Source organism: Polypterus senegalus, chromosome 8, assembly GCF_016835505.1.
Source record: "Polypterus senegalus isolate Bchr_013 chromosome 8, ASM1683550v1, whole genome shotgun sequence".
NCBI lineage: Eukaryota > Metazoa > Chordata > Cladistia > Polypteriformes > Polypteridae > Polypterus > Polypterus senegalus.
In genome coordinates, this window is record NC_053161.1 from 153596129 (window position 1) to 153608722 (window position 12594).

General features: G+C 42.1%; 1 protein-coding gene across 1 annotated transcript in view; it reads right to left on the minus strand.

Annotated features, from left to right (window-relative positions):
* Positions 1-12594, minus strand: part of LOC120534630 (zinc finger protein 845-like) — a 55904-nt gene that overhangs the window by 21795 nt on the left and 21515 nt on the right. Inside the window, exon 4 of the mRNA XM_039762222.1 lies at positions 2830-3258. Coding sequence (XP_039618156.1) covers positions 2830-3258 — 429 coding nt within the window. The remainder of the gene's footprint in view (positions 1-2829; positions 3259-12594) is intronic.

Consider the following 12594-nt stretch of genomic DNA (forward strand, 5'->3'; position numbering starts at 1 on the left):
AATAATCAACAGAATAGAATGTAAATTTCAAGTTTCAGAGCAAAGAGTCTGAATATTTCTGTCAATATGATATTTCAGTTATTTATTTATTTTTTTAAATATGCAAACATATCTAAAATCCTGTTTTTGCTCTGTTATTATGGGGTATTGAGTGTTGCTTGATGAAGGAAAAAATATACAGTATATATAAAGGATTTGAGAAGACTGGGACAAAACAAAATGTTTCAAATAGTGAAGGAGCCTGAACACTTTCTGAAGGCCCAAAATGCTACGGATTAAAAACTAGCCTTTCTACTAAGACACTTTAGGTAAAAGGACCTCCTCCAGATGCCCCAATACAATCAGTGGTCACAAGAGAGCCTGTGCCTAAAGTAAAGGGCACAAGGAGGAAACAAACCTGGGTGTGATGCCAGCCCATACACATACACCCCAGCACACACGTGGTGGCCTGTTTAGAGAGAAGCCACTTAACTTGGAGGTCATCAGAAATGTGGAAGGAAAACCGGAGTACCCTGAGACAAACACATACAGACACCGGGGAAACGTGCTAACTCAGCACAGATCATGACCTTGCATGTTCATTGAACCCAGGATATGGGGGCGGCCACTCTAATCACTACACCTGCTAATATTGGGTTACATATAGTGCCCTCCATAACGTGTAGGACAAAGACACATCTTTTCTTGATGTACCCCTCTGCTCCACCGTTTAAAATAACAAATCAAATATTCAGACCTGATTAAAGTGCACATTGTAGACTTTCATTTCAGGGGATTTGCATTAATATTGGTCACACCATGTAGAAATGACAGCACTTTTTCTTCACTCTCCCCCAATTTCAGGAGACCATAATATTAAGGACAATTGGTGTCACAGGTGTTTGAGATTCCTCAGGTGGGTTTCATTGTTTCATAGGATACCTTGGCCTGCTTCTACCCTTTGGAGTCTGGAGTTGCCAACATGAGGACAAGAGCTGTGCCAGTGAAAGTCTAAGAAGCCATTATGAGGCTGAAGCACAGGAATAAAACCATTAGAGTCATCGGTAAAACCTTAGGATTACCTAAAGAAACAGTCTGGAATATCATTAAGAACAAAGAACACACTGGTGTGCTCAGAAATCACAAAGGGACTGGTAGGCCAAGGAACACCTCCACTGCTGAAGACAGAAGATTCCTCACCATGGTAAAAGAGACTCCCAAAAGCCTGTGTGACAGATCAGAAACAGTCTTCAGGGGGCCGATGTGTGTGTGTGTCAGAGAAGAACTATCAGCAGAAGACTTCATGAACAGAAACAGACAGGACACACTGCAAGATACAAACCACCAGTTAGCCACAAAACAGGATGGCCAGATTACAGTTTGTGAAAAAGGACTGGAAAGAGCCTGCAGAATTCTGGGAAAACAGAATTGTGTACAGACGAGACAAAGATGGACCTGCAGCAGAGTGATGGCAAGAGAAAAGCGTGGAGATTAAAAGGAACTGCCCAAGATCAAAAGGACACCATCTCATCTGTTAATTATGGGGGGTTTGGGGGCTTGTTATGACTTGGGGATGTGTGGCTGCCACAGGTCCTGGCACACTTCTCTTCACTGCCGCCAGTGCCACAATGAACTCTGAGGTGAGTGGAAACATCTGATCTGCTCAAGGTCCAGTAAAGGCCTCCAATCCCACTGGACGGCACTTCATCCGACAACAAGATAATGACCCATACATACTGCTAAGGGAACACGGGAGTTTGTCAGAGCTAAAAAATGGAAAATACTTGAATGACCAAGCCAGTCACCTGATTTAAATCCAATTGAGCAGGCTTTCCATATACTGAAGAGAAACTGTAAGGGGCCAAACCTCTGAAACAAGCAGGAGCTGAAGATGGCTGCATGAGAGGCTTGGCAGAGGATCACCAGAGAAGATCCTCAGCACCTGCTGATATCTATGAATCACAGACCTCAAGCAGTCATGGCATGCAAGGGAAATGTGACAAAGTCCTAAATATGATAACGGCTTTAATAGACCTGACACAGCTGTGTCCCAAATATTATGGGGTCTTGAAATGGCAGTGTCCGAAATGTATGCCAATCCCCTTAAATGAAAGTTTACAATGAGCACTTTAATTACATCTGAAATGTATGATTTGTAACTTTAAACTGTGGAGCATAAGGGTACATCGAGCAAAAAATGTGTGCTTGTCCCAAACATTATGGAGGGCATTGTATATGTCTTAGAACAAACCTGAGGAATATACAAATATCCATCCATCCATCCATTTTCTAACCCGCTGAATCCGAATACAGGGTCACGGGGGTCTGCTGGAGCCAATCCCAGCCAACACAGGGCACAAGGCAGGAACCAATCCAGGGCAGGGTGCCAACCCACCGTAGGACACATACAAACACACTCACACACCAAGCACACACTAGGGCCAATTTAGAATCGCCAATCCACCTAACCTGCATGTCTTTGGATTGTGGGAGGAAACCGGAGCGCCCGGAGGAAACCCACGCAGACACGGGGAGAACATGCAAACTCCACGAGGGAGGACCCGGGAAGCGAACCCGGGTCTCCTAACTGTGAGGCAGCAGCGCTACCACTGCGCCACCGTGCCGCCCATATACAAATATAATATTTTCTAAAATGTAAAACATGATGTTGGAATAGCCCACTCAAAGTAACACCTAACACACAGGTTTAAAGGAATATGATTATTATAAATTGTCGTCTCACCTTTCCAGCTTACCCAAGTCCTTTTTCCAAGGACCTTTTAAAAAACGTAAACAGCCTAAGCAGACGTGAGCACCACTATGAATTTTCAGCCTCATGGTGACACTTACTTTGCTCTTTCGACTCCGTCTTCTTCTCTTCAGTGCTGAGGTTCTCAAACTTGGGGATGAATCTGACAGACGGCTGAGGTAAGCGCTGCTCCCCTAAATGCTTCTCTCCCTGTAAAACTGGACACGCCAGTAAACTGAAGTCCCTTTTCAAAGATGCATCAAGGTTTAAATCATTAAATGTTTCAGGGTTTAGAACTCCAAGGTCGACTGGGACAAACTTAAAGGCCTCAGTTTTAATGTCAATTAGCGCCTCCTCTGACTCTTCCTCTTTAACTGCAGACATTTTATCTTCATTATCTGTCACTTTCATGCAGTGACCCTCTGGTTTGCCGTGGGCAGGTGGCCACTCACAGACCTCTTCCTTGATGTGAGTCACTCTTTTCTTCATGTCGGTGTCATTTGTTGTGGCCATGTTCCATAATACACCTTCTTTTTATCATTGATTGCACATGTATATATTTTTACAGTCTTGTCATTTGGTAATTAAGTCATTTTCTGTTGATTTTAATCCTGAAATTATCTTTTTCTTTTTCCTGTGGACATAAAAAAATAATATTGTGCTGATAAACCATCACACATAAACCCAATTTATTATTAATTATTATTAATTGCATTGAGTGGTGTCTGTATTCCTGGATGAGTGCATTACTGTGCCCTCTGATGATCAGCCAGTGTTCACTCACACCTTGCACTAGATAGCGATCGGGCCCACGCTGTCATGTTAACCGATTAAGAGCATTCTAAAAATGGAAGGGCACCGACAACCCCTGCCTCCCTGCTTTTGTATTTGGCTTGTCCGTATTAAGCACCACTTGTCACTTGCTCAGAAAAAAAGCAGTCAAAAAATGTCAATTCATGACTTAACATTTTTTTTTTTAAATTAAGTCACTTAAAATAAACATAAAACTTACAACACAAAAGAATATAAAGCAGACGGGTTTCAGCAGGGACACCAACATGCCGTGCGGGGGATGCTCGCCTTTATGGCCGCCCTGTCTCTTTCTCTCCCACTTTTCTGTGCGCGTATTAGTGTCGGCTTACTGGTCCGCCCACTCTTTCTCATACCTGCGACTCCTATTGCTTGAAGAAAGTCTGCGCATTCCGTGGGTCTGATAAGCAACCGACGGACAAAAAGCCACACTGACGTCTTCCGGGTGCGTCGCACGACTCGTCGCATTGCTGCCATCTACCGGGCTGCAGTTAAAACTACACCCGCCTTTCTATCAAACTGCATAGAAAAACTACAAGGCGTAACGAGCATTAAGATATGGGAGGATTGGAAATTCAGCCCTTTTCTGGACCTTCTTATTTATTGTTTTTGTTTCCAATTTCTAAATGAACGTCATGGCCACAGGGAGCGTCTCTAAAATAAGACAGGCCTCCACTTCTTTATTCTGTTTACTTTCTTAACGAGGTTTTCATCCGTCATTTTACCGTAAGCGCGTTTCCATCCCGGACGCAGACTCTAACAGATCGTTGCCTCCAGACTCATTTATTTCTTTCACGGCGCGTCAACCTGTTCTAGAGCAGTCGTTCTCAAAGTGTTATATTTTAGCGACCTGAGAGGGACACAAGGGCCGTTGACTTCTAGAGGGGAGCGGATGTTCCTGAAGATGACGGCTATAAAGCAGCTCGTGGGGAGCAAGTAACTGTTGGGGCAGCACTTCCGACATGTCTCCTGCTGCGACAGTCCGTCGGCTGTAAAGAAAACAGTGAGTTCCTGGGTCTAAAGACGGAAATTTTTCAAATCACCACTTAACATGCTGAAGGTTAATCAGAGGGATGAGGAGGGAATACCGGAGTACCCGAGACAAGCGCATACAGACACAGGAAGAACATGCCAACACAACACAGATTGTGATCTCGCATGTTGTTAGAGCCCAGACTACTGGCTCTATGAGGCAGCCGCTCTAACCATTACACCACCTGATATTGTAATACTTACAGTGCCCTCCATAATGTTAGGGACAAAGACACATTTTCCTTGATGTACCTTTCTGCTCCGCTTTAATTGAGATGCCAGGGAGAACCCACCACAAATGGAACCCTGACAAACTTGCACTGCTGCTGTATTGCCAGCTAATTCTTGCTACGGTTACTCTGTGTGTTACCCTGCTGGCTCCTCTTCATCAGTTTTACCCACAAGTTTCTACCTCTCATCTGGTGCCTTCTCTGAGGACTGGGTGGCATATCCTTCCCTATTATCCTGATGCTCCACCTAGAAAGAAAGTTTGCATTATAAAATTAACATTCAAACCTCAGTGGCTTTATGTTTCAAAGTGCAAAGATTCAAAATATCCATCCATTATCCAACCCGCTACAGTATATCCTAACTACAGGGTCACAGAGGTCTGCTGGAGCCAATCCCAGCCAACAGAGGGCGCAAGGCAGGAAACAAACCCTGGGCAGGGCACCAGCCCACCGCAGAGGATTCAAAATAAGCCTTGAAAATGTAGTGTAGATAAATTTGCCGGCAGAGAAATCAGACATGGTTCTGTCATAAAGCCTTTTTATGTGGCCTTATTAGCAAGGAAGTTCTTTTAAAAAAGATGACTAGGTCAGCCTATGGACCACCTGGCACATGCTCATAGACTACTGGTGGTCCATGGACAACACTTTGAAGACTGCAGTCGATGCCTGTCTGACTGCCACTGCATTTCTCATAACATATTTAACCACTTCAGATCCACCTAGTGGAATTTAGGGACACACTTGGGGAATTTACATGCACAACAGGACCCAAGAAAAGAAGTAACCATATCCATTCCATTCACTCCATATAGAGTTGCTTAAAAATAATGCAGATACATCGTTGGGATAATATAAGAAAGCACAAGGAGACAAGAAGAGGGTGTGCAGACCCCTAGCCCATCTGTGTCAAGCTCATAGACGGCCACCTTGGCTGCAGCCACACTCTTAAAGATAAAGGTCATTTTGTTTTTCCAGAGATCACCATCCTACTTCAATTAAAGTTTTCTATAGCGTTCTTCACTGAGTGTAGGCAAATAGCACTGAGACAATACAAATTTTAATAATTGCGTAAGTGCAATAAAGACCTAAAGTAGTTAGACACTGATTAATATAAATGAAGCCCAACAACGTCTGTCCATTAATGAACCGTTAAACTATATATACGGCCAATTGATGTCTAATGCTTTGTGGACCACAGCAGGCCCATATTTGTCAGACTTTTACTTTCCTGAAAAAGATTTAAAGACACAGGAGCAGATAGGATCTGAGTTAGCTGGTCACCTACTGGCTCGCTTTGCATCTCATTACTGTACTTTCTTTCTGCTTCTTAAAGGCAATAATGAAACCAATTAAAAATGTAAATCAAATAAGACATCATAGTCTGCTCCAGTAGCATTAATGATGGGATAATAATGAAGAAAATGGCCGGAATGAAAACCTGTATTCCCTCCTAGAGCTGGTCCTGACAACAATGATCTAAACAAACAAGGACTGGGCTGTTATTTAACCCCTCCTGCGGGCTGATGAGGGCCTGGGCATAGCCAGGGGAGTGAACTTGATGTCTGACCCTTCCAAAAATGATATTTTATGACAGTTCCATCTGATTGATAAAAGATGCTTTTATGCTTCACACATTTTCTAATCCACATTAATTAATTCCTGGCCATGCCCCTTGCTGTGCGGCAGCAGGGTTGACCATTGTACCATATTAGTAAAGAAAGGACTACAGAAACTCACAACCACAAAATGTAATAGTAAGGGAGTTTCTGTCTCATTAGGCCAGCTTTATACTTCACACAACGCGACACCTGCTCCTGTGAACTCTACTGCTACGTGAGCGTTCTACTATTCATACTTTATGTAAATCTGGAAGATTCCACCAAGTGGCATCATTGCGGTGAGAAAACGTTCAGCTTTGCTGTGTTGTGAATTGCCTGAAACATCCATTAAATTCCGAGGACAGCTTGCCACAATATCTCTGAAAAGGATGGTTGATGATTACATCCATCAATCCGGGTATGCGCCCATTCCAGCATGCATCAGCTCATCGCAAGGTGAATACAAGCACACACGTACACTAACGTCATTTTAGTGTCACCAAATCCCCAAACCTTCATGTCTTTGAAAGGAAACTGGAGCACACTGTGGAAACTCACCAGGAAAACATGCAAACTCCAGGCAGGGAACAACCAGAGACGTGACTCCCTGTGAGACAGTCAGTGCCGCCACAGCATGTGTAATTATTATCAGTATTCATTATTTAAATGAAGTTAACGACTTATCTGTAAAATACAACATATATACTTTAATGCATTTCATCATGAACATGATATCAAGTATAAATCTAAGAATTCTAAATGTGCAGAGAGCTCGAATATCATATATTTAATGTGTTGTGCGTGGAGATTGCCGCTGTCAATGTAGGAGGAAGCCCCAGAAGCGCGTAGCAATTAACAATTAGGTTGGTTTTAAGATGACATTTAAGAGCGACCCTACAAAGACAAAAGGCAGAAGGCGGCATGGCTCTACCTAACTTCCAGTTTTATTACAGAGCAGGAAATATACAGGCGATAAGAACCTGGACACAAATAGAAGAACATACACAGGCTTGGACCGCAATAGAAGTAAAATCCTGCAGTACTTCTTTGTATTCCCTGCTCTGCGCTCCAATAAACACACATTATCGGCAATACACTAATAACCCAATTGTGCTCCACTCACTTGGAATCTGGAACCAATGTAGAAAGCATTTTAAGACGGAGAAGCTTCTATCTGTGGCACCTCTGCAAGAGAACCACCTCTTTCAACCTTCACAAACATATGCAGTTTTTAATATCTGGAAAAAATTTGGAATTAACTTGCTTAGAGATCTTTATATAGACAACGTCTTTGCATCCTATGAACAATTACATTCCAAATTTAACATTCCAGCTACACATTTCTTTCACTATCTTCAAATCAGGAACTTTGTTAAACAGAACCTTCCAGATTTTCCTCATCTTGCACCCTCATCCACGCTGGAAAAAATATTGCTCAATTTTAAGGAATTAGACTCCATCTCTACAATATATAAAATCATTTTACAATCCCTTCCTTTCAAAGATCCAAGAGGACACTGGGAAAAAGATCTCTCAATTAATATATCAGAAAAGGAGTGGAAAGTAGCAATGCAGAGAATTCACTCAAGCTCCATATGCGCAAAGCATACAATTATACAACTCAAAATTATATATCGAGCACATCTGTCTCGACTAAAACTCTCCAAAATGTTTCCAGGGCATGATCCAACCTGCGAACGTTGCAACCAAGTCCCAGCCTCACTGGGTCACATGTTCTGGGCCTGCACCAAATTAACATCATTCTGGACAAAAATTTTTAATTACCTCTCAGACAGCCTTGGACTCACAATCCCTCCTAACCCACTAACAGCTGTGTTTGGGGTTCTTCCAGGGGGGCTTAAAGTGGAGAAGGACAAACAAATTGTGATTGCATTCACTACACTGTTGGCACGCAGACTTATTCTGATAAACTGGAAGAACCCAAACTCTCCTCTTTTAAGTCAGTGGGAAACTGATGTGTTATACTATTTAAAATTGGAAAAAATAAAATACTCAGTTAAAAGATCCGTACAGACTTTTTTCAAAACATGGCAGGATCTAATCAGTAATATTTTAAAATAAGTTTATAAAGCACAGAGAATTTATTAATTTGGGTATGTTTACAAGCCTTAAATTTTACACCATTTGACTTGCTCTCTCTCTAAGGGGTGGGGATCAATCTGTCCTTAACATAATTCTTTTTTTTGTAAAAACTTGATTGCTATGTATTGATTGTAATAAAATTAATAAAAAAAAAAAAAAACATTTACGACGGTCTACTTTAATGATAAAGTAAAACTATGAGGTTAAAGTGGACATTTCAAGATTAAAGCCAAAATGTCAACTTTAATCACAAAATACACCTTTTCACCATGTACATTCTGACACTGTAGTGATGGTGCAAAAAAAAAGAAAAAAAAAAAAGAGGGCACATAAGAGGGTATGTGAGACTTTGAAAATGTGTCATGTCATTACCTTGGGGAATACACACTTGAGTATAAAAGCATCAGGAATGCTTTTGCATGTCGGCATTTTGCTTCACCACATTGAACCATTCATCAAACCTCGAAGCAGGCACAACAATCCTGGAGGATCTGCAGAGCGGTTTACTATCACATGTAGGTAGTAAACAGAGACTCTGACGTCCCATTCCGATTTTTATCACATTGCGCCCCACCCAGACTTTTGCTGGTACTGCAAACTGACCTAACACATTCTGAGCGTGAAGTATAAGCGAGTCCAAATACACTCATGTAAGGAGTTCACACACTGGGTTTAATTCACTTGCACTAGCTTATCATTCATGCATAGCCTTTTATAAAAGGGTGAGATAGGTCAGGTCAGGTTCAGGTTGAGGAGCATGCACTGGTACAGTGTGTTGCCACACCCACCACACAAAGCAACTCAGGATCCTGGTTGGCAACCCCCCCGGGCAGACACACGGTCCAGTCCCACGCTCCTGAAATGACTTTCTATCTGTCGATGCCAGGTGTTGCGTAGGTGACCCCTTGGCCTGGTCCAGTCACTTGGGTCCTCAACAATGAGGATCCTGCGAGGCAAATCATCCTCGGGAATCGGGCCACATGGCCGTAGTGCCATAGCTGACGCTCCCTCACAGTGCAGGTAATGTGCCTCACTCGGGACTCCATGAGCAACCGCTCATTCGACACAAAGTCAGAAACACAGTACCAAAGGAGACCAGTCTTTATCTCAGGTCATGGGATAGCTTCCATGTCTCACAAAACAGGGAGCACCAGGAGTCTAAAGGCTTGGACCTTCATCCTTTGGCAGAGGTATCGGGAGCACTACACAGCCTTTTTCAGTATCCTCATGACCCACCATGCATTTGCAATCCGTCTACTTATCTGCATATATATATATATATATATATATATATATATATATATATATATATATATATATATATATATATATATATATATATATATATATAAATAATGTTTTAAAAATCCAAATAACTTTACAGATCTTCATTGTAAAGGGTTTAAACAATGTTTTCCATGCATGTTCAATTAACCATAATCAATTAATTAACATGCACCTGTGGAATGGTCGTTAAGACCTTAACAGCTTACAGAAAGTAGGCATTTAAGGTCACAGTTCTAAAAACGCAGGACACTAAAGAGACTTGTCTACCGACTGTGAAAAACACCTAAAGAAAGATGCCCAGGGTCCCTGCTCATCTGCGTGAACGTGCATTAGGCATGCTGCAGGGAGGCATGAGGACTGCTGATGTGGCTAGGGCAATAAATTGCCATGTCCGCACTGTGAGACGCCTAAGACAGCGCTACAGGGAGACAGGAAGGACAGCTGATCATCCTCGCAGTGGAAGACCACGTGTAACAACACCTGCACAGGATCGGTACATCCGAATATCACACCTGCGTGACAGGTACAGGATGGCCACAACAACTGCCCGAGTCACACCAGGAACACACAATCCCTCCATCAGTGCTCAGACTGTCCGCAATAGGCTGAGAGAGGCTGGACTGAGGGCTTGTAGGCCTGTTGTAAGGCAGGTCCTTACCAGACATCACCAGCAACAACGCCGCCTATGGGCACAAACCCACCTTCACTGGACCAGACAGGAGTGGCAAAAAGTGCTCTTCACTGATGAGTCACGGTTTTGTCTCACCAGGGGTGATGGATGGATTTGTGTTTATCGTCGAAGGAATAAGCGTTACACCGAGGCCTGTACCCTGGAGCGGGATCGATTTGGAGCAATGGCTAGGGCCATTCTCCCCAGAAATGTCCAGAAACTTGCAGGTGCCTTGGTGGAAGAGTGGGGTAACATCTCACAGCCAGAACTGACAAATCTGGTCCAGTCCATGAGGAGGAGATGCACTGCAGTACTTCAAGCAGCTGGTGGCCACACCATATACTGACTGGTACTTTTGATTTTGAGCCTTCCTTCATTCAGGGACACATTGTGAAACATTTTTAGTTTATGTCTTATGGTGTTGACTCTTTTAGTGTTCATACAAATATTTACACATCACGTTTACTGAATGTAAAAACAGTTGAAAGTCAGAGGACGTTTCTTTTTTTGCTGAGTATATATATATATAAAACCTTATTCCACACAATCTAATCTGCTTCCTCACTATAAAGACGACTTAATGAACAGTGACTTAATGGTAATACAATTATGTATGCCCTGTTTTCCCTGCATTAAAAAAAAAAAAAAACTTTAAATACTGTATGTGACATTAAATTCATATGTTCGGTCTCCTCTGCTGTTTACAATTTCCATGGTCAGAATTTTCAGGCACAGCTGACATCTTAATGAAGATTAATATTTAATATTTGGCAACTGTGTGCAAAGTGTCATTTAAGAATTAATTAGTGACTGATAGCAAGAAACAGCTCCAGCTTTCTTTAAATAGAACATTCTGAACTCCCCAAAGTTTTGGGACTGCATTCACTGCTTTAGGGAATACAATTTATGGTAGGGGAGATTGGAGGCATTCATCAATCTGCTTGTAACTGGGTTCACAAGGACATTCCAGGAAGGAACAAGTAAACCTTTCAACTTGGTCAGCTACCCTAACAGAAATGAGCAATCTGGCCGGAGATGGAAGAACAACTGGTATGAAGCAGGGAGTTGGCTTGTTCTGGGTTACAGGACTTGCTCACTGAATTGGGTGAGTCACTCTTCCTCATGACATGTGAAAGAAAACAAAGGAATAAAGATACCCAAGGCCTCTAACACAACACAGTCCTGGAGGAAAAAGACCTGGAACTTATCAGGAAGTGCTGGAATGTGGTCCTGATGATAGGAAGCCTGGCCTACTCATGTTAGTGTATCATCCCTGCGCCCATTACAAGAAAAGCAGATTGTGGGGCTTTTTGATATATTTTATGATTCTTTTGAAGGCTTCAGTCCTTTTTGGGCCTACTAGGTCTTAGTGCTGGCTAGTTGATGCTGGGAGTAAGCCCTATTGGGACAAAGCTTTTCCCACACAGGACAAAAACCATAGCCCTTGTTAGCCTGATAAGAGTACCAAAAAAGAAAAAAAAGCCCTTACAAACACAAAACTACAAAACACTTTGTATTCAGCATATTCGACTGTGTGGAAAGCAGCCTACATGTAGCCATTATTCCCATTTAGCTGTATGCCAACTGTTTCTTTTATAGCAAACACATCAGAAATTATAAAAAGAATCAAAGCAATGAAAAATGTAAAAATGCAGTGATCCCCCGCCAATCGCGGAAGTTACTTTCCAGACCCATCAGTGATAGGTGAAAATCCGCGATATAGAAAGACCATATAAATAAACATTTCTTTTCAAAGTTTAAGCCTTAAAATACCACTCGCATATGCTTTAAACACACGTAAACAGAGGACGGACCCCCCTAGTATTATTATTATTATTATTATTAAATCCGCAATGTAGCGGGGGCGCGATATAGCGGGGATCACTGTACTACAGACTATTTATAACTAGACATTGAGAAATTCATAAATAAAAAAAAAAAGTCTACTTTGAGAAATGTTCTTGCCCAACCTTTCTCAGTAAATGATTATTCACAAAATATCAGCCAAATTCCTGAATTTGTATTCAGTATGAATTTTAATCCTGGGACCCTGAATTGGATTAAGCAGGTTTGAGAATTTTAGTCTGTGTGATTATGAGTTTCAACATTAAAACAGAATTAAGTAATATGGTCAAA